The sequence below is a fragment of the Sciurus carolinensis genome, chromosome 3 (assembly GCF_902686445.1).
Source record: "Sciurus carolinensis chromosome 3, mSciCar1.2, whole genome shotgun sequence".
NCBI lineage: Eukaryota > Metazoa > Chordata > Mammalia > Rodentia > Sciuridae > Sciurus > Sciurus carolinensis.
In genome coordinates this window covers 23043247-23065271 of record NC_062215.1, presented here as the reverse complement: position 1 = coordinate 23065271, position 22025 = coordinate 23043247, and the positions used below count along the sequence as shown (strand labels likewise).

At 52.6% G+C, this 22025-nt stretch overlaps 1 protein-coding gene across 5 annotated transcripts; it reads right to left on the bottom strand.

Moving 5' to 3' along the window:
• Positions 1 to 1559: 1559 nt before the first annotated feature.
• Positions 1560 to 21425, bottom strand: Cacnb1 (calcium voltage-gated channel auxiliary subunit beta 1). 5 transcript variants are annotated; one of them, XM_047546321.1, is made up of 14 exons: positions 21116 to 21425; positions 18638 to 18724; positions 15517 to 15636; positions 12875 to 12997; positions 12202 to 12338; positions 11912 to 11988; positions 10577 to 10596; positions 10236 to 10316; positions 9754 to 9812; positions 9525 to 9634; positions 9220 to 9371; positions 5736 to 5831; positions 5113 to 5298; positions 1560 to 3425 (listed from the first exon to the last, which is right to left on the bottom strand). In XM_047546321.1, exons 1-14 carry the CDS (start codon positions 21197 to 21199, stop codon positions 2961 to 2963), a joined length of 1797 nt encoding a protein of 598 aa, XP_047402277.1. In that variant the 5' UTR covers positions 21200 to 21425; the 3' UTR covers positions 1560 to 2960. The 5 variants fall into 5 exon arrangements, with proteins under 5 accessions (XP_047402277.1, XP_047402276.1, XP_047402278.1 ...); XM_047546320.1 differs by lacking the exon at positions 10577 to 10596 and adding an exon at positions 11377 to 11531 and having other exon boundaries at positions 2944 to 3425; positions 21116 to 21424; XM_047546322.1 differs by lacking the exons at positions 10577 to 10596; positions 18638 to 18724; positions 21116 to 21425 and adding exons at positions 11377 to 11531; positions 17247 to 17323 and having other exon boundaries at positions 2945 to 3425.
• Positions 21426 to 22025: the final 600 nt, after the last annotated feature.

Sequence of the window (22025 nt, the reverse complement as noted above, 5' to 3'; positions counted from 1 at the left end):
CCTTTAACCCCTTTATGCAAAGCTGGACACATCACTTCTGCTCAAATCTGTTTTTTTTCACCTGCTTCTTTTGTCTAGGAAGACTACCATCCACCATCACCCTAGATGCCTCTTTCTCACTGGCTACCTCTACACGCTCTTCAAGAGCTCTGGATTCTAACTGCTAGATGTCACTGTGGTCTAAGGCAAAGCCTCCTTTCCATCTGTAGTGCCCAGCTGTTTCCAAGTGAGGCCCTCCAATTCCTGCTCCAACCAGAGCAATCTTGTCATTGCTGCTTATAATCCTTCAATCTCTGAGCACCAGCTTCAGGACAAAAAAACAAACCTTTTGGCGTACAGAGGATTAAACCCAGGAGTGGCCTACCACTGAGCGACATCCCCAGTGCCTTCCCCATTTTTTAGATTAGGTCTCATTATGTTGCCCAGGCTAGCCTTGAACTTGTGATTCTCCCGCCAGAGTAACTGGGATTACAGGTGTTCATCACCATGCCCAGCAAAAACTAAATTCCTTAACATGACTCAAGGCCCACTATGACCCACTCCCATCAACCCCTCTTTGGCCACCACCTCACCAACATGCTTTGTTAGTGAAGTGCCAAAAACTTGTCATGCATGTCCCCTGGTTCCTCTGCCTTGAACATTCTCCTACTTATCTACCCCTACTTTGCTTCTAATCTCCAAGCAATCTTCGCCTCCTCTAGGAAGGCTTCCTGGATTTCCCCAGGTTAAGAACGAGCCTCTTCCAGATTCCCACATTACCAGTACTTCCCGTGGCAAACAACTCAGTGTTCAGTACTGAAATTGCCTGTGGCTCTCGCTTCAACTTGCTCCTGGTACCTAGGAGGTGCCTAATAAATGTATGTTCAGTGAATAAACACAGGACCAAATGATAGATCCCATGGGAAGGTGGTGGGAAGAGTACCAAGCTGGAGGCAGAGACCTGGCTCTCAACTTTGCCATCAACTCTCTGGGGTGCTCCAGTCAGCCACCTGACACCTGGGTCTGCCAGTTCCTCTTTGATCTGCCAACTTATCTGAAGGTTTTCCGGTGTCTGTTTCCTTCCACACACATATACACACACTTTGGGCTCCAGGAGCTCTGGTCCCCCAGAGTCACCAACCTCAGAAACAAGAACCAGGAGGGTGAGAGAACCTGCAGGTGCTACGTGAGGTAAGATATAGGTGATGGTAGTAACGGCTGGGCATCGTGGAGCCGGAAGTTCAGTCCCCCTTCCTGAGATTCAGGGGTCAGTGAGGCCACAAGAGCGGAACAAGCATGTGTCTTTAAGACTTTGCACTGAACTACACCCCGGGTTGCCATTTCCCCTGGCTCTGCATGAGGGGAGACAGGTAAGGTGCGGGCTTAAGACTGGCCCCCGCCGGTGTCAGGCTTGAACGTACTTCAGAAAGCCACAAAACCAAGCACTGTCTCTCCTGAGTCACCAACCCAGAGCACAGCTTCTTCCTGCACCTCCCCTTGGCTCTTCGCCTCTGGCAACAGCTCTCTGTGCAGAGGCAGCTAGGCTGACCACTGTGTGGCGGGAACAAAGAAGCAGGCTGGAAGGTGGCCGCAAAGGACTGGACGGCGGTTTTTTATGTGGCAAAATACTTCTCCTAGAAGAGTACAGACAAGTAGACAGACAGATGGGGCACAGGACACCAGACAGGGAGAGGGAAAGATTGGGCAGTGGTGTCTTCTAACCAGTAAGTGGAAGCTGCACCCCACCCCCAGGTGGGGGCACGACAACATTGGCACAGGAGGTGGCGAGACAGGCCTGAGGTGCCCATCCCTGAGGTGGGCAGCCGGGCAGGGCCCAGTCCTCGTTGGCACAATCGGCTCTCTCTGGCCCAGCTGGGATGCTGGGGAGGGGCAGGGCTGCTAGGCTGTGGAGGATGCTGAGGCAGAGGGTACCCCAGGGGCTACCAAGGCCTCTCCTGGGGGAAATGGACACCAATGAAGGACAGGATCACAAGAGGCAAATATAGAGAAGCAGCAGCAGCCAAGCCCCCCGGGGAAGATCTGAGGTCCCCAGGTAACCAGGCAACCCCAGGATGGTGGTCACTTCTTGGACACCAACCCGCAGGGCCTCTCTCCTGGGGCCTCAGGATGAAGGTGAAGGAGCAGTTTTTTTGGTTTAGAATGAGGTGGACCAGTGTTCCATGGTCTCCACACCCAATGGCATGGAGTTGGGGGGCTCAGATGCAGAGGGCCCCCTTCTTCTGATGGCAGCAGGCAGGGGATGTTGTAGGCAAAGCTCATTCCTGGGGTAGGTGAGAGCTGAGGCATGGAGGTGGGGGTGGGTAGCAGCAGGTCGGGTCACCCACTCCTCAGGGTTCTAGGACTCCAGGCCCCAGCATTGCCAGGGACAAGAGGGCAGCTGATGCCTGTCAGTTTCCACTCAGACCCCTCTCCTCAAGGTGAGCTCCCTTCAGGTTTTCAAGCTATACCTTTCACCTACCAGACAATGCTGCCAGGAAGTGGGCAGGCGGGTGGGCATGGTGAGGGACCCTGGATCTGGGGTTTGGGGAAGAGAGCCCCAGGGGGAAGATTCTGTGTCCTCCCTCTCCAAGAAAAATGCCCAACTCTCCAAATACCCCAGTTATGGAAAAAGAAGGGTCGCCCCATTTAGGACCTTCACTTTGAACCCGGAGTAGAAAGTTAAGGAAGTGCACCTTTTCTCTGGGAGAAGAGCCCCCTAAGATGGGGGAAAGGGGACACTTCAGAAAGGTGGGTATCCCCCATCCATCTACAGCAGGTAGGGATAAGCCTACAGCTGGGGCTCAAGGGCCTCTCGGGAACTGGGATGATACCACCAAAGAAACCCCAAACATTGAGCCAAGGCATCTGAATGGAGGGAGACAGCGCCCCCCGGAGGCCGGACACGTCTCAGGTGATGAGCCCCTTTGTCCCTCCCCTCCCCTGGGCTCAGAGCCCTTCCTCTCACTGTGGCCCCTGTCCTCTCAGCGGATGTAGACGCCTCGCCCCCAGCCCTCCAGCTCATTCTTGTTGCGCCCCAGAACCGGACCCCCGCCCTCTGCACAGTAGCGGGCCTTATTCCGGCCCCGGTTCCTGTTGTCAGTGAGCTCCTCTTCATACTCTTCTTCCTCATCCTCCCAGGAACCCTGCCGGGCTGGTGGGGTGCCGCCCCCTGCAGGGTCTCCAGGCCCTGGCCCCTCTGAGGGGTCAGTCTCCATGTCCACACACGAGTCTCCCAGCTCCGTGTAGGCAGAGTTTCGGCTGCCGGGGGTGTCGGCATCAAACGTGTCTTGGCGGGACAGTGCCCGCAGGGTGCCTGCCCGGCCTGGTGGGTGGCTGCTGGGGTAAAGGCCCGGGGGCTGGCCCAGCTCCCCCGGGTACTCGTGCACGCTGGCGTGCTCCCCGGTGGCCCGTTCCAGTGGCTGGTCCCCGGAAGCAAGGTAGGGTCCCTGGTTAGCAGACAGACGGCACACACCATGCAGATCAGGCAGGGGTGAGAAAAACACAACAAAGCAAGGCAGGTTAGTGAGGACACCAAGGCACCCAGCCTGGCTGAAAGAGGTCGCTGGTTTTGGGAGAGGGGCACTAAAGCCCAGTGGACAGGCCTCGGTGCATCTGCTCCTCTATTAGGACAGGATGCCCAGCTTCATCAGACCTCAGATGCATGAATTCTCCTGGTAACCATGGTAGGGAGCCCCTGAACAATTAGTCACCACTTCCTCAATGCATGTTATTAATGCTGCCTCGGGGTTAATCATCATTAACAGCTCATTAGTACTGCCACTCAGTGGTTGATTGGGTTAGTCAATGTCTCCAGTTTTCCAAATACAGTAAGAGATTTCAGCTCAAACTCACTGACCCAGCTTCTTTAGCCCACATCAAACCTCAATCACAGACTTCCAGAACCCCACGCTGCTTCTCCCATTCCCTACAAGGTTGATGGGATTCCTTCTCTACCCACAAGGACTCAAAGCAGCCAGCTGGGGAAGGTTGATGGGCCTCTTCCTCCAATGGAGACCATCAGATGGTCCAACGTCCTAATCACCAAATGCCACATGAAGGTGAGCTGATGGCCACTGCCACCACAGAGATTGCTGGGTGGGGTTCAAGTCCTTCCCCTGCCACCACCTCAAGCTGTGTGACCCTGAGCAAAATGATTTCCCTCTCTGTAGCTGTTTTTTGGTTGCAGTGTGGTGGGGATTAGACTATAGCAGCAGTTTCCAACCTGTTTCCTGAAGTTGTAGGGTGGGGTAAGGAGAGCATAGAAGTGCTTCCAGGATCCCTAGGGAGGTGATGGGGAGGGCAGGGCCCTGGCTGCCTCTGAACTGAACAAGGATGCCTCATCTATATACTCAGCTTCCCACCAAAATTCGGTGTGGCTGTAGCTGAAAACAAATTTGAAAAGCAGCAGTCTAGAATGACTTCATGAATTTTCTCTGATGCTAACCTAGAACCATATACTTAATGGTGTATACTTAATGGTCTCAGAGATGGGCTGTGGCTCCCATGGGAAGGAGAGGCTGGAAGAAGCACCCACAGGACAGCCTTTCCCGGACTCTGTTTAACTGGGAGAAGAATAGAGGAGGGCACAGCATCAACTCACAGAAGATGCTCCATTCTGGGTCCCTCCTAGGGGCGTCCTGGAGTTAGGGCTCCAGGGGAAGGGCAGGCTCTCTGGATTTAAAGACCCCTGCTCTATGGGTTTCCCTGAGTCTAAGGGCCCCTGTCACTTTGGGTCTAAAATGGGTGTGGAGTTCAGTAAATGAGTAGATCAGTCTTCCTCTTATTTTCTTCCTAGTCCCTGTTCCTATAAGCGGCCCCATCAGGCCTCATGTCCAATGGGCAGCAGATTTAGTCCTAGTTGTGGAACCGGGCCCAGGGAGGCAGCACCAGCCAACCCCAGTCCCACCAAAAACCACAGACACCAGAAGCTGCCGCTCACCACATTTTTTACAAAATAAAGCTCTTCCCTTCCTTCCCCATGTTCCCTGCACTCCAGGGTCGGAGGGAAGATGGGCGGGGCACCCGCTACATAGCGTGCTCCTGCTGCTGGGGCACTGCGCCGCCGCCCCGCTGCGAGGCCTCCAGCCCGCCCCAGAAGCTGAGGTTTCTCCTGAGGGAGGTGAGCACCTGTACCTGGAGGTTGGAGACGGGGGCAGGGCTGGCAGCCAGGGCTGCGGTAGCCATGGTGCGGTTCAGCAGCGGATTGGGTGGTGTGCTGCTGGGCGGGTGTGTGGCCTTCCAATACGCTTCCAAATACTCGGCCAGGTGTTCGCAGGCATCCTCCAATTGGTTCTCGTCCAGGATGATGTCAAACATTTCCTGTGAAGGTGGGGTTAGGGGCGGGGCTGGGATGAGCGGGGCGTGGCCAAAGGGTTGAGGGTGTGGCCTGGGTGCAGTGGGTGGAGCCAAGGGGGTTGAAGGACAAGGTTAAAAAAGGTCTCTAGCTGTACAGGAAGGGAAGGAGAACGCTCAGATGTACAAATTGGCAGAACAGCAAGAGGTCTGATAATCCAACTCAGCCCAACTCCCTCATTCTAGAGATAAGACAACCTAAGCTGTAAGAGGGGGCTTGGTTCCCCACGGAGAAGGGGTGCTTCAGCCCACTCTGTCCAGCCCTCTTTCCTCCAAGACACGTCTGCACCTACAGACCTGGCCCAGGTGTTCCCAGTCACTCTGTCTCCAGTGCAGGCCAGAGGAAACCAGGTAAACCCAAATGCCCTCTCCCTCCGTTCCTTTCCCGAGGTCTGAGCACTTACAGGGGGACACTGTGCCAGCTTCTCCGAGGCTGCTATTTGGACATTGAGGTGTTTGGACTGAGACTTCCCTCGGGATTTGATGAGCCTCTGAAGTACCTGGTTTAGAGAGAGGAGGAGGAGGAGTTAGAGGGGCCCAGGCAATGCACCAGGTTAAAGAGGCACGTTCTGGTCCGAGTCAGTGTCAGGATGGCGGAATGTTCCATGACACTCAGCCTTGAGCACCTCTGCAGAAATGACCTCACCAGCCCTACGTCCACCCTATTCAATGCTCAGGCTTTCTGGGTCTCATGACAACCTCTCCTTGAGAGCTACATGAAAAGTAGTGATACTATTTCCCCACCCCTCTACCCTGGTCTAACCTGCTGATTCTCCTGGCTCACTCCCTTCCCCTAACCCATATTAGCAACAGCTGACATCCTTTGGAGGGTGCTTGCTAGGTACCAGCACTGTTCTATGCCTGTTGTGGGGGTAGAGGAAGCAGGGTCTCACTATGTTGTCCAGGCTGGCCTTGTCCTCCTGCCTCAGCCTCCCAAACAGCTGAGACTACAGGCACATACAACATCAGTCGGCTGTTCAGTGCTTTTTAGGTCATCAATTTAGTTCTGACAATAGCACTATGAGATAGCTATTCTTATTACTGTCATCCCAATAATAATGATAGTGATAATAAAATGAAAAACCTAAATCTAGTTATGAGAAAACATCCAACAAATCCCAACTGAGGAGCAGTCTACAAAACAGCTGACCTGTTTCCTCCAAAATGCCAGGGTCCTGAAAAGACAAGAAAGGCTGAAGAAAACAGACCTACAACTAAATGCAACAGGTGACCCCAGCTTGATTCCTGGATTAGGGAAAAGGTTGCGTTATTAAAGGGCATTATTGGGCCAACTGGTGAAAGATAAATATGAACTGCATTTTAGGTAACATTTCTAAAATTTTACAATTATATTATGACTATGTAAGATGATGTTCTTGCTCTTAAATACATGCTGAAGCATATAGAATAAAGGCATACAATCTTTTTGGTTTGTGTGCTGGGGATTGAATCCAGGCCTTCACACATGCTATGCATGCACTCTATTAAAAAATAAAATTGGGTTGAGGGTGGAGCTCAGTGGTAGAGCACTGGCCTAGCATGCATAAGGCTCTGAGGTTGAGTCCCAGTACGACAAAAAAAAAAAAAAAAAAAAGTTTCAATTAAATATAAGGACTAGACATGTGACTCGATAGTAGAGTGCATATTCCACATTAAGAGACCCAGGCTTTAACCTCTAGCATCCCTCTCCAAAAATATTAAATTTAAAAAAATTAGAGAATCTGAAAAAAAAATTAAATTGTGCACTTGAAATGGCTAAATAAGTGCTGGGACATAGCTCAACAGTAAGAACACTTGCCTAGCATGCACAAGGCCCTGGGTTTGATTTCTAGCACTTAAATAAATAAATAAAAATAAAATAAATGACCGAATGAAACAATATATGAATTCTTTTTTTGTTGTTTGGGTTTTTTTTGTTTGTTGTTTGTTTTGGTACTGGGGATTGAACCCAGGGGCACATTCCTAGCTCTTTTTATATTTTATGTTGAGATAAGGTCTTAGTAAGTTGCTTAGGACCTTGCTAAATTGCTGAGGCTGACCTCAAACTTATAATCCTCCTGCCTCAGCCTCCCAAGTTGGTGGGATTCCAGGCATGCACTACCATGTCCAACTAATATGAATTCTGTCCTAATTAAAGTTGTTAAAATTTTAGTGAATTTTTGGTTGTATGTGGAGAAAGACATGAGGCTTTAAGTAACTTAGTGAAACCCTGTCTCAATAAAAATAAAGAAGAGTTTGGTAGTGTAGCTCAGTGGTAGAGTGCCCCTGGGTTAAATCTCTAGTACCACTAAAAATGTTTTTAAAAATTAGTGAATTTGAGTGAAGGGTATTCAAAGAACAGGAGTTCCTTGAACTTTTGTTGCAATACTTCTGTTGAGATTATTTGAAAATAAAACATTGGGGAGAAGGTGCTGGGGATTAAACCCAGGGCCTTGTGTGTGCTAAGCAAGCACCCTACCACTGAGTTGCATCCCCAGCCCCAACAAAACTTAAAAAAAAAAATAAAACAGATATACTGGGTACCACACATTTTGCATGTTGTGACGAATGCATTTATTTAATCTTCACAACAATTATGTGAGCATGCCTATGTGGCAGATAAGGAAACTAGGGCACAGAGATGTTAGGTGACTTGCCAAAGGAACACAGTGCTGGTAAATGACAGCCTGGGTAGGAAATGCAGACAGTCTGGCTCCTGAGTCCCCACTCTTAATCTCAGTGGGCAAAATGAAAGCCTTTGTTACTTTCTAGGTCACAAAGTGTTTTTTGCATCCATTATCTCATTTGATCCTTTCAACTTTCCCCTCCCTCAAATACTTAAATCCCATCACCTTTTATCTCATTAGAAACTTAAGGACTCAGAAAGGCCAAGTAACTGGCCCAGGATGCTCAGCTTATAAGAAGCTATCAAGGAGCAATAATAGTTACCACCGCTGGCTGCCATCAGGAACCAAACAGTATATGCTGGGCTCTTTACATCAATTAGCTCAGTCCTCTCAGAAATAACACAAGAGGAGCTGGGGATATAGCTCGGTTGGTGGAGTACTTGCCTCACATGCATAAGACCCTAGTTCAATCTCCAGCACCACAAAAAAAAAAAAAAAAAAAAAGAAAGAAAAGAAATAACACAAGAGAGGCTGAAGGGTAGCTCAGAGGAATAGCATGTGCTTAGCATGTGTCAGGCCCTTAGTTTGATCCCAGGCAACAAATATAATAACACCACAAGAGAGTATAACCCCATTTCGTAGGTGAAGAAATTGAGGTTCAGAGACTAAATAATTCCCCCCAGATCCCAAACTTAATAAAAACAACAAACCAACAATAAGCGTATCGACCAACCAGAACAAGGATTTGAACCTTGTGCCATCTTCGAACTTTAAACCCTTTGCCTAAACTCTTCCATGTTTCTCAAATCCCTACTAACATCTGGAAGGAAAAGTTCATGGAGCCACAACCTGACAAAAAAGTAAACCAGCTTTCCAACCAATATTCTCTACCAAAGTCTGAATGAGGACAGTATAGCAGAAAAAGGCTCATATCAAAGACAGGAAAGACCCCACAACTGTCAAGAAGCTGAGTGACACTGGGACAAAAAAAACGATTTCTTTCAGTTTTCTGGTACAATCACAGTAGGCTAACCAAAGTGGAGACTGGGGACTGGCCTACATGACCCTAATAATATTAATCACAGCTAACACATGATGAGGTGTATTGTAGCAGACCCTCTGCAGTGCTGTGCCTGCATCGTGGTAAGCATCTTCACGATATCTGCACGATAGTCTCATACAGAAACCAAAGCTCACGGGGATCAAGTCACCCAGGTAGTAAGAAGCAGAAGAGTCCTGAGCAGCCCAGCTTTGGAACACTCCTTATAAACCATGCACCCACCTTGGGAGAGGTGATCTTGATGTAAACAATGATGGGGGCCAGCGAGGTCTTGGAGAGCTGGGCCGGGTGGTTGATAGTGTCAGCATCCAGAGCCACCAACTGAAGAGTCCTGGCCAGCTCGAAGATCCGCTCGATCTCACTCTGCACCTCAGCTTGGGGGCACGGAGGCATGGGGAGGGGGAATGTAAGGCAGCCCCCAGGAAGCAGTGGGTGGAGGGAACGCCTCTGGTCTTCCCACCCACCACCCCTCACCCTACCCTAGTGCAGCCCTGAAGTGGGGAGTAAGGAAGACAGGCCCAGCTCACCCAGGCTGGAGCGTGTGTTGGAACGCTCAATGATGATGTGCTTGCTGGGGTTGTTGAGAACGGAGCGCTTAGCTAGGGAAATGTCAGCCGTCACCCGTGTGATAGAGATCCTAGGGACAGGGAGGAGGAAGGAGTCAGGGACCCTCAGTCCAAGAGTCCCAAGACATCCTTCTCCTCCCAGCAGCAGAGAGCCATGGTGGGTGTAGGGAGATGGCTCCCAGGGTCTTACCTGCCATCAAATCGATGCTTCAAGAAGTCAAATAAAGCTTTCTGCATCATGTCTGTAACCTGGGGTTGGGTGTTTGGAGGGAGGAGGGAAGAGAAGTTAGGCATTTAAAGCCACTCAGGAGGTTGGGCTGGTGGGCATTTTACTTTCTTTTCAAATTCCTGAGATGAAGGGACCTCTGTGGAGGGGTCCCTTTTGGGTCTGAGGGGCCTCCCATGCAGTCTCTGATTCCAAAAGTCCTTCTAGGTAGGGCTCTGGGAGGGCTCTTCAGGAGTTTCTTCAGGGAACTAGGCCCTTCTGAATGGGTCTCCCCTGGGTCAGGCCCCTCTGGAGTTTTTCTCTGAAGGTCTGTAGCCCTCTAGGGATGACACCCTGGGGATCTGGGCCGCCCTTCTGGGGGATCTCTCTGTAGTCTGAAGATATTCCTATGGTGTTTCTCTGGAGGTTTGGGCTCCTCCGGGCCCACTCCCCTCTAGGGTTCCTACCTCATAGCCCTTGAGCGACGGTCCCACCAGGATGATGGGCCTCATGGAAGGCACCACGTCATAAGGGGGCACATGCTCTGTCTGAGGGAAGCAGGGAGGGGAAATCCCAGAGTGGAGGTGATATCAGAACCTCTCTTCCAGCCTCCAAGCTTCCCCCATGCATCCTTTCCTCCCCCTGGTCCCAGAGCCCAGATGTGGGGATCAGGGTGAGGATGGGTAGGGATGGCCATGGAGAACCAGGAAGGGTGGGGAAAGGGAGGCAGATATGGGAACGGGTGTTAGAAGGTCCCCCAGCTCATCCCAGGTGTGGGAGAGGGGACACAGAAAGCTGTGATACTCACCGACTTCTGCTTCTGTTTGGCTGGGTCCAGAGATTGCCAGGAGAGGGGAGGGAAAGGAAGAGGGGAGGGCACCCAGGCAGGGGCAGAGGGCAAGGAAGGAGCCAGGACAAGAGAGGGAGGGAGAGCGGGCAGACGAGGAGAGATAACAGGGCATGCGTGTTAGTGACAGACAGAGCCAGAGAGAGGGGACGGGTCCCCATGCCAAGGGGGAGCCAGAGGTAGTCCTGAACCAGGGTTGGAGCAGGACTGACAGGCAGTCCAGTGAACTTGGTAATGATCAGACCCCCCTTTCTGAGTCTTGGAAAAGAACTGGAGAAAATGACAGTCCCTAATTTGGTGCCCACCTCCTGTCCCCAGTGCATATCAACCTGTCCGTTTTAAGGGTTCCCTTGACTATCTTGCTCTGAGTCAGTCAGCCCCTCATGTGCCCACCAATGGAAGTAGAAAAGGGCAAAGAAGGAATGCCATTCAATTTTCCTCTCAGAAGCCAGAGTGGAGGTATCCGTTAGAATATTCCATTCCATTGGTAATGAGGGCAAAGGTCAGGATTCATTACCACCAGACCCTGCTTCCTCAGGGTAGGCAGTCTTCCAAGGGCAAGAATCAACCCTTCCTGGGGGTGGGCCAGAGCGGGGCTGTGTGTGGAAAGGGATGTGCCCATTCCACACACCCCTCCAGCTCCACAGAAAGCTCTGAGCCCACAGGACAGGCTAACACCACATCTGGACCCACTCCAGCCCCCTCTCCCTGCCAAAAGCTGGGCCCTGACCATCCCCTCTTAAGAACCCAGCAAGAATTACCTTCTTAAAGAAGGGGATGCGTTTGCCATGGGGTGGCGGGGTGGTGACACTGCTAACACTAGTCTTGGCAGAGCTGCTCTGCTCACCAAGCTCTGCCTCCTCCTCCTCTAACTCTAGGGGGTCTAGTTCAAAGGCAAAGTTAGTCATTTCATTACCTGGACAGGAGTCAGAAGAGAGGGAGGAAGGAGGTGAGAGAAGAGGAGTGAGATGGACGTGGAGACACAGTACAGAACACAGGGATGGGGATGGGGAAAAAAGAAAGAAGAAGAGGTGAATGGAACAGGGTTGGAGAAATGAATGGGGGCAGGGGCGGGGAGGGGCAGGTAGAGAGATGGAGCTACCAAAGAAAGGGGAGAGGAGAGACAAGACAGGCCCAGCTTGCAGGGTACCCTATCGTTCATAGAGGGGGTGCTACTGCATGTGTTTTGGGGACTAAGAATTGGGGTGCCCCTACTACAGGGAAAAGAGGTCGAGACAGTGGGGAGACCACCCTCCAGGAGCTCCCCCCAACCCCAGGGCCGGCAGCATCTCTTACCACTGGCAGGGGGTGTGGGGCGGCGGGTGCCAGTCACCACGTCTCCCAGACTGGAACTGGAGTTGTCACCTGATTTGCTGCGTGGGCAGGGAGGCAAACGGAGCTTGTGAGCACAGGGGTGGGCGTGGGCATGGGGGAGTCTTGTCCTGTACAAGCTGCACCCTCTGGAGTTCTCCAGTCCCCATGGTGACGGCTCTGTGCCCTTGGGGTCAGAGTCAGCCCTGAGGCCTAGTCCTGGCCAATGGCCTCTCCTGGAACCCGGTGGGCAGTGCCCGCCCCCTGCCAGATACCTGGAGCTGAGCCGGTTCTGGCGAAGCTTCTGTTCCTGAAGCAGGCGCAGGCTGTCCAGTTTGACAGGGCTGGGGATGAATCCAACCTCGCAGCCTTCCTTCACCAGCCGCCCGATCCACCAGTCATTATTGTATTTCTGAAAACAACAGCAGGTAGGGTGGGGGAGAGCAAAAGGAGAACTGGAGGTGCAAGCCAGCAGTCACCCTTTGTGGGAACCCCCAGATTTGCCTACTCTACTGGAGGATGGCACCCCTAAAGGTGCCCACCCGACTCCAGCCTCTGAAGATAGCCCTCCAAGTCTCAAGATAACTCTGAAACTAGCATTCTCTCTGGTCATGGAAAGGAGGTGAGAGTCCCCCACTTCCTCCCTCCCTGGGGACCACCCTGCTGCAGACAGACAGTAGAAGTAAATGCACATCCAAGGCCCTGACACACTGCTGCTCTAGTTAGAGACCTCATGATAAATCGGCCTCGTGACCTAAGTATTTGGTCACCCATTTGCCAATGGAAAATTAGATGCTCAGAAAGGTGGAGAAATTTATCTAAGGTCACACAGCAGATTCAGCCCAGCTCTGCTCAACTCAGAGGCTTTTTTCCCCACTGGTGCTCTGGCTGCTCCTCTCCTGGTACCCAATCCCTGCCCTCTCACCAGATGCCGAGCACTCTCCCCACCTCCTTGATGTGTAAGAAGTCCTTAGGCTCAAAGGTGATGGCCACTCCCTGCACAGGTACCTCATCCCCTGGAGATGGATTGTAGCCGACATTTGTTCTCACAGCAAATGCCACTGGCTTGGTCTAGAGGAAACACACAGGTGAGGGTCACCAGAGAGTTAAACTATACTGTACTATACAACTTCCTGCCAGGAGTAGGGATTACACAGATGTTTGCTTTGTGACTCGTTCATTAAAACATATAGTGGATCAGGAGGCTGAGGCAGGAACATCTCGAGTTCAAAGCCAGCCTCAGCAAAAGCAAGGTGCTAAGCAACTCACTGAGACCTGTCTCTAAATAAAATACAAAATAGGGCTGGGATGTGGTTCAGTGGTCAAGTGCCCCTGAGTTCAATCCCCAGTACCCCGCTCCCAAAAAAAAGAGTATACTGGAGGAGCCAGGCATGGCAGCGCACACCTATAATCCCAGCAACTTGGGAGGCTAAGGTAGGAAGATCACAAGTTTGAGGCCAGCCTCAGCAACTTAGTGAGACCCTGTCTCAAAAAAAAAAAAAAAAATTAAAAAGGGTTGGGATAAAGCTCAGTGGTAAAGCACCCCTAGGTTCAATCCCTAGTACCAACCAACCAACCAACCAACAAACAAACAAATTGGGGCTGGGGTTGTAGCTCAGGGGTGGAGCACTTGCCTAGCACGTGTGAGGCAATGGGTTCAATCCTCAGCACCACATAAAAATAAATAAGTAAAACAAAGGTATTGTGTCCATCTACAACTAATAACACACACACACACACACACACACACACACAACCACACACAACACACACACACACACACACACACTGGATGGTTTATTATGTATGCTAACTTTTAAAATAAAAGAAGGGCAAGGCCAGGCTTGGTGGTGCATGCCTGCAATCCCAGCAACTCAGCAGGCTGAGGCAGGAGAATGGTAGGTTCAAGGCCCACCTTGGTAAATGAGCAAGACTCTGTTTCAAAAGAAAAAACAAAAAGGGCTGAGACTGTAGCTCAGTGGTAAAGTGTCCCTGAGTTTAATCCCCAAGACCACAAAATAATAATAATAGTATAGTAATAATAATAATAATAATAATAATAGTAATAATGACAGTCGCTACTGTTTAGTATACCTGGTACTGTTACAGGTTTCACATGCATTATCTCATTTATTCATCACAAAATTCCTATGAATTACTGTTATTATCTTCATTTAATTAATTAATTAATTTTTATATGTATGTATTTCATCACTAGAAAAAGAATCCCAGGATTTTCCCTCCTATGTGTTTTCGCTTTGCTTCTTTGTGGTCCAGGATGTCAGCTGAGGTTGTCAGAACAATGAAATCAAACTGATGAAAGCAGATCGTGCTGCCGTTTTTCTCTTTTCCTCTCTTCTCTTTTTGAGACAGTTCTGCAACATTGCCCAGGTTGGCCTCTAATTCCTGGGTTCAAATGATCCTCAGCCTCAGCCTCCTGAATAGCTAGGACTAGAGACACACATCACTGTGCCATTTTTCTAGATCTTTGAACCACATACTGAATCTGAGGCCGACCACTCCACACTTGTTTAACCTGCTGGGTGGGGGTTCACAATCTTCCTAGCTCCATGACCATCGATAATTTTAAATCTCCAAAGTAACCTCACTTCATCACCACAATTAGAAACCAGAGGATGACCTTGAAGTAGGACCTAATAAGAACCTAGCATTTCCTTCTTCCCAACGTTGTTGATGTTCCCAAGAGCATTAACCAGGACATTCATGTGCACCACTATGGTAGCAAAACAACACGGCAAAAAGAGGTATCTTCATTTTAATGGATAAGGGAACTGAAATTCAGAAAAGAAGTGGCTAGCTTAATATCCACAGCAATTAAGAGTCGGGGTGGAAGCCAGACACAGTGATGCACATCTGTTATCCCAGCCACTTGGGAAGCTAAGGCAGGAGGATCACAAGTTTGAGGTCAGTCTCCTTGACTTAGTGAGACCCCATCTCAGAATACAAAATAAAAAGGGCTGGAGGTGTAGCTCAATGGTAAAGTACCTCTGGGTTAAATCTCCAGTACCCCCCACCAAAAAAAAAAAGTCAGGCTGAGATTCCAACTCAAGAAGTTTGATTCCAGGAAGTAGACATTTTTCTTTTCCTTCCTTTCTTTCTTTCATTCATTCATTCATTCATTCATTCATTCATTCATTGTGTAGTACTGGGAATCAAACCCAAGGACACTCTACCAGTGAACTACATCCCCAAGCCCCCCACCCCCACTTTTTTAAAAAGAGGGATCACACTAAAGTGCTGAGGCTGGTCTTGAATCTGCAATTCGTCTGCCTCAGACTTCCAAGTTGCTAGGGCTACACACGTGAGCCACCATGCCCAGTAGAAGCAGATATTTTCAGCACTTGTCAAGTTCCTATCACATGTGGGAACATTATCAGGCGCTTCTCATACTGTATAAGGAGGCAGGTATTATACCCACATTATACAGGGGAAGAACCAAGGCATGTTGAGTCTCAGGACACACAGCCGGAAGTGACCAAGCTAAGACTTGATCCAGGGTCTGTCCAGGCTCTCTGAGACCCCGGCGTGGGAGAAATCATGCCACAGCCCCTCCCCTCATCTTTGCTCACCTTGGCTTTCTCAAGCTGAGCTAATGCCTGGCGCTCTGCCTCCTTCCTCAAAGCTTCCCGGTCCTCTTCCAGAGACACGTCAGAGTCTGATGGGCGGCTGGTGTAGGACTCTGCTGAGCCCTGAAAGCAGACGGGGCTGGTTCAGGGCCAATGCACTCTCCCCTCACCCTGGGGACCAGGAAGGCCTGAAGGTACCACCCATCATGGAGGTCTGAGGCCCAGTAGGATGCCACAAGCCTACAGGGTAGTATGAGGTGGAAGATGCCAAGGTTTACAGGCCCATGGGAAGAACGTGGCCCTAGAAAGAGTGACAGCAGCAAGCAGAGGGTTAAGGCATGTCCAAGGACAGCTGCTTGGAGTCCTGGGAGGGGTGGGAACCTGATAGGGGCACAGCACAAGGGAGAAATGCCAGGGGCTGAGTCTCCACTCCCTGCTCCTCCTTTCCTGCCCTGCCCCCAGCATCACTGCCCGAGGAGAATCAGCAGAAGCCCAGTGGCCTTCCTTCCAGGGACTGCAGCCACCAGTTGAGGCCTGGCTTTCTGCACTGTTGCCAGTGGGCAGCCTGCTCAGCATGACAGGGTCAACAGCATTTTTGCTATCTTCTGCTCAAGAGTAGGTGAAGACAGGACTCCCACCTTGTGGCCCTCTACCTCTAGCTGGCACTGTCTGAATCAGGCCACCCCACTCAAAGCTGACCCTCAATCTCGCATACGATACAAAACAGAACCCGAGATTTCAGGGGTGGCACAGGCAGATGTGGCAAGTTAAAGAGAAGAATATGAGACAGACACTTTCCTATCTAGGTCCCAGGGTTAAGGCAGGCTCAGAAGTCTGGGTGTGCCAGGAAACTAGCTTTGACTACTCTGACCAACCCGGGGCACTAAGGACTCCTCTAGAGGTGCACACCTATGTGTGAGACACATGTAGCCCATACAGACCTCATAGTCCAGTTCATGAGCATGCTGATTCATGAGTGCACCACAAATGCCAGGGCAAGTGTGTTTGGGAAGGTGTGTCTATGGCATGTGCATAACCAAATGCACCCAGGGAGCCACGCCAGGTCTGTGTCCCTGTAGGTGGGAGGCATGTGAGGATAGGAGACAGGACTATGGATTTGAGTGTGACTTCTGGAATGGTGCAACAGGGTGGGAGAGAATGTGAAGGAGCAGGACTGCAGAGAGATGAGGGACTTTTCCTGAGGGCATGAAAGGTCACTTGGCTGGGAATGTCCATTGGCTTGGTATGGAGGGGACCCAGGAAAGAATGAAGAAAAAGTCCTACATCTCCCCAGAAATCCCTGGTCATACAGGTGCCCACCCCTTTTCCCAGTCAAATCATAAAAATGGGAGATTTGCAGGGGAAAGAGTAGCCTGGGTATGAAGAGGCACTACAAAGCGGCTAGGAAAGAGACACAAGCCAGGGAGAGGAAAAAGCGGCTAAGCCACCATTCCATCCCTCCTGATGGGAGCACTCAACCAAGGAGACGGACACCCAGAGAGACAGAGAAACAGAAGCAGATAGACAGGCAGAGAGGTACTCACTGACCCAAGGCACCTGCAGACACAAATGCACACACACACACACACACTTACACACGTATGCACACCCCAGAAATGGCGGGAGATGGCAAACAGTGAGGAGGCAAGGAGACAGGCTGGCGTGGAGGCCCTCTACCAGTTTTCCTGAAGGGCTGTCCTACCCACCCACTACCTCACCCCATCCCAGCTCACCACCACAAGGGTCCGGCTGGGCGCCTCCATCCCGGCGCCCTCAGTGCCCGGCCCCACTGGCTTAAGGGGTGGCCCAAAGTGCCCGTCCCCCCAGGGGGCTCAGGTTACAAGCAGAGTTGCTACATGTGCAAACTGCTAGGGTATATTTAGCTCAGAGATGTGGCAAGGACTGCCCCCCCACTCCTGCCACCTACTGGGGTCAGAGCTGGGAGCTAAGAGGAGGAAGTATTGGAGGCTGGGGTCTGACCCCCTTGGCTGACCAAATACTGAAGGAACCAAGCTCTTATCTTCCAAGAGAGGCAACAAAACACACCATTGTTCTTTCCAGTCCTGGCCCTGGCCCTGGCCCAGTTCTGCAACAGGAGGGATGAGGGAGTGATTGAAGAAAGGACTTTCTGTCTGTGTACTTAGGAGATGCTTGGACGAAGCCCTCCCTTCTGAATCTCCCAAATCAGGCCTGAGCCCATGTATGTCAAGTGTAGAGACAGAAGAATCAAAAAGAAGGGTCTCACTCCAATCTTGCCACTACCCTCTTGTTCCTGGCCCCAAGCAAACTCACCTCCAAGGAACTCCTCCTCCCTACAGTTCTCTGCCCTCATGTGCCCTGCCTGTCATCTCTTTAATGCACTCCTTTCCTTGTCTGATTCCAAGCCCCTCTCGCCTGTTTTGGGTATCAGGCTTTATTGAGATACTCAGTAGTCATAGCAACCACACGCCTCCCTCACTGCCTCTCCCGAGCCTAGGATGGCCCAGGGTTGAGAATTAGAAAAGAGGAGAGTGGCAGCTTCTGGACTGAGCGCAGGAGAGCCAGCAAGCTTTTCTCAGTTATCCCCTTCAGTCACAGGTGCTGGGCCACAGTCCTCTCTAGAATCAAACACCTCCCGCCATCCCCATCACACTTTCTCTCTGAATGTTAAAGAGAGCCACGACTGGATGTGGGGAACTCGTTTCTGACCCCCACCTAAACAAGGCTCCAAGGACCCAAATGCCCTAGCTCCTCATTTCCTAGCACCTGCCTCCACCCCACCCTGTCACAGATTCTGGGGGAGGACATGGAAGCAGACAGCCGGCAGGGGGAGTGGGTGACAGCCCGAAGCAAGCTAGAAGGAGGCAGGCCAGGCTGTCCCTGAATGAGATGACGCAGGCAGGCAGGCAGCAGGGGCTGGTGCCTGGTGCTGGGGGAGGGGCTGGGCGGGGGCGTGGGCTGAGGCAGTGGGTGCAGCTGCCAGCATATCCAGGAGAGGTCATGAGGAGTCGGGGTGTTGGGGTGGTTCCAGGCAGGTGACAAATGACACGGGGAAGGGTGCCTAGAGAAAGCCGCAGACCAGCTCACCAGTGCTGGCCTCCACCAGTCAGCCACCTCCCTCCTCTCAGCCCAGCCTCCCCATTACCTGGCGGACAAAGCTGTTGGATGTTGTATCTGAGGAAGTACTCCCATCAGACCGTTTGAACCGTCCTTTCCTCTTGCTGTATTTGCCCTGGAGAGGCCAGGAAGGAACAAGAGTGGAATCAGAAAAGGACCTTTCCCAACCCTCAACCCACCAGATCCACAGCTACTGCCAAGTCTTGGGAATATCGGTCTCTGATTCGCACAGCCCCACCCCCACTCCCCTGTATCTTCTTCTGGAGGTGGTACAGCCCAAGAGGAGAAAAGGTCTCCCATCCCGCCGAGAGAGCCCAGAGCACAGTCATGCCTAGGGAATAGTGCAAGGAGCCTGGGGGCACACACAGAAACCCCCCAAACAACCTAGAAGCTGGGGAAGGGGAGGCCTGAAAAGCAGGAGGCTCATTAGGCAGCAAAGCTAATTAAGATGCTGGGCAGGCTGCAGAGGCCTCCAGGGAAGGGAGAGGCTGCCTGCAGTGCTGGGGGGGGTGGAGGAGAGAGCCGGGGAAGTTCCTTCCCACACCCCCTCAGCTGGAGCTGAGGGGTCTGAGTGTGCCAATGGCCTCCAGAGAGAAGAGGGATCACTGAACCAGGGCCCAGCTTGGCTTCTCCCTTGAGCCCAACTCTTCTCTTCCCCCAGAGTGGGGAGGAGATGGCAGCTCTGAGCTCCTAGAGGCCCAGAGCTAGATTTCTGGGAACCATATTTTTAAACATCCAACCCCAACTGTGGCTTGCCTTCATGGGAGCCCATATTGCTCCCCACTCCCATCTCTGCCCTGGAGGGTCTTTCTCTCAGCTCTTCTCCTCACAATCAGTGGCCATACTGCTCCCCAAAGGGGCAAAAGGGATCCACTCTACCCTTCAGCTGCCACTGCCCATGTCCCATACTCATGGTACCAACGTGACTACATCAATCTGAAGGCTCCTTGGCTCCTCCCCAAGGCAAGCCTAGGACACAGTCCCACAGGTCCCAGGGGTAGTAGGCTGGTGGCCTCATTGACTGAGCTGGTGACCTGGGTGGGACGTGTACTAGTCAGGTGGCCACACATTCAGGTTAAGTCTTCAGGTATCTCCAGCCTCCTAAGAGGGAGTTGCTTCTTCACCCTCCCCCAACTCAACATAAACACTCAGCCCCAGTCCAATCCAGAATGGGCAGAATGATGGAGGGCTCAGACCTCCAAGTCCCTGCCCCCAGACTCCAACCCAGACTTTCTTAAGCCAAAGAATCTAGATAAGCCAAGACCAGACTGCAGCTCTGGCTCTGGGGACATGGGTACAAGAAAGATGGATGATGGGAGAGAACACCTGGGGAACCCTTCCAGGATCCTCCCTCCCCTCCTCTTCTTTCAAACTGGACATATACCCAAAGAAGTTTTGCAGTTCCCTACAAACCTAAGAAGATTCCACAGTGAACCCCAGAGTTTCACGCTACCACCACCATCTCAGGCTGGGCAAAGGGAGTGGCGCTCAGAGAGACAGGGGACAGCTGAAAGGAAGGCCCTAGTCAGCTGCCTCCCAGGCTCCAAGGGGCCTGGGGTGGAGGATAGAGGTATTTTTAGGTCTGACCTGACCCCCCTACACACCCATCAACCACAATACTGTGGTGGTTACAGTTGTTCCAGGTTGGCCACAGCAATACAAGAGTTAATGCCATCCTTGGGGAAGGACATGTCCTAGAGAAATGTCCTGGCACGACCACCCAGACTATGCTGGTCACTCTATGGGAATTCACCACTCCCAAGATTGTCCCTCCCTAGGAGTATTACAGGGGCATGGGAAAAGTGTGCCAGTGGATGGGGCAACAGATCCCCTCCCCCAGTTAAAACAGCTTCCGCCCCTCCAGGAGTGTGAGTTGGCATCCTTCCAACTTTCCAAACTTTGGAGGCATTTTCGGGGCTGCGGAGGAGGGATAAGCCAACGTGGGTGTCAGGGAGAGGGGAACTGGTCCCATATACAGATGGAGTGAGGTGGCTGGAGGGGGCCCTGGGCCAGGGATGGACCCTTCTACACCCTAGAGGACCAGGGTCTGAGGCTTGGAAGGCCTGTTGGCACCGCCCTCTGACCATCGCCTCTGCCATCTCCCAGTGCCACCTCCGCCCCACCCACACCCGCCCGGCTCCCCCAAACGTGCTCTGCGTCGCCCCCCTTGCCTGGTTCGATCTCCAGCCTCCCTCAACCTCCCCTTCTCAAGGCCCAGATCCCCCAACCAACACCCCCACCTCAGCCACTGGAGCCGGTACCCGAGCAGCAGGGACCGTGACGCGGGGGAGAGGAGGCGAGGGTGACAGGCAGCCCACCCGCCCCCTCCCAGCACCGCAGCCCAACTCCGGGCCAATCATTAACCCGCAAGAATGAGGGGGAGGGGGCCCGAGCACCCCTCTCCCCTAAGCGCCGGGCTTATGACCCTTTCCTTCCGGGGTCCCTCCAGCCGACCCCAAGGTCCGCGGGTGCGGCCCTCTTCCCTCGGGCCGGCTCCACACCTCACCTGTGGGCTGGGATCGAAGACCTCCATGGGAATCTCCTGGGAGGGTGGGTAAGGGCCCCGGGACATGCTGCTCTTCTGGACCATGGAGAGGAGCCTCCCCTCCGGCCGCCGGCCCGGCCCAGCCGGGCGCCCTCAGTGCATGGGAGAGGCCGTCGGAGCGGAGGGGAGAGCAGCGCAGCGCAGCGCAGCCAGCACCGGCTCCAGCCACCCAGCCGGGCCTTTGGCCGTCCGCTCGATGCCTAGCCTGGCTCCCCGCTCGGGCTCTCTCCTCTACCTCAGCCGCCGCCGCCGCCTCCGCCCCTGAAGGCTCAGCATCTCCCCCCGCCCCCTCTGCTCCCCCGCCCCTCCCTTGCTCCCTCCCTCCGCCCTCCGGCCCCGCCCCTCGCAGCCGCCCCGCCTGCTCCACTCAGACAATGGGAGGGCAGCGGCGGGGGTGAGCCCTCCGCACTCTGGAGGTCGACTGCTGTCCTTCGATTGGCCTAGGGTGAAGGCCGCTCTCGAGGGGCGAGGGGGAAACCGGCCTGGGATGTGGGAGGTGTGTATGTGGCGGAGAGGAGGAGTTACCAGTGTTTGCCAAACGTTAATGGGAGCGAAGCGCAGGTTGGCATGACTGGCAGCGCCCCCTTTTCTGTCCTGAACCATTCTGCCAACGGGTCTCCCCTACCCTCTATGGCTTGAGCCACCAGAACTTCCCGGTCCTGGTGATCTAGGGACCTGACTTTAACTCCTTTCTCCCCAGTATGGGGCTCAGGACTCTGAACCAAGCAAAGTGGCCCTTCCCTCTCCGACCTGGCCCTGGGGCTGTTGGTATCTGGGATCAGGGAATTGTCCAACGGGAGATCCCCAAAGAGACAAGAAGAAATCCCAAGGACTAATGAATGTTACTGAACTAATCAGCTCCTAGGCTCTC

Bases quoted from the DNA above. Each gene is read 5' to 3' on its own strand.
- Cacnb1 (XM_047546320.1), bottom strand. From the start codon at position 21,199: ATGGTCCAGAAGAGCAGCATGTCCCGGGGCCCTTACCCACCCTCCCAG. The intron at 15,637-18,637 runs GTAATGGGGAGG...GTCTGCTTTCAG, and splicing joins CCAACAGCTTTGTCCGCCAG to GGCTCAGCAGAGTCCTACAC. The intron at 12,998-15,516 runs GTGAGCAAAGAT...TGTTTCCTCTAG, and splicing joins CTCAGCTTGAGAAAGCCAAG to ACCAAGCCAGTGGCATTTGC.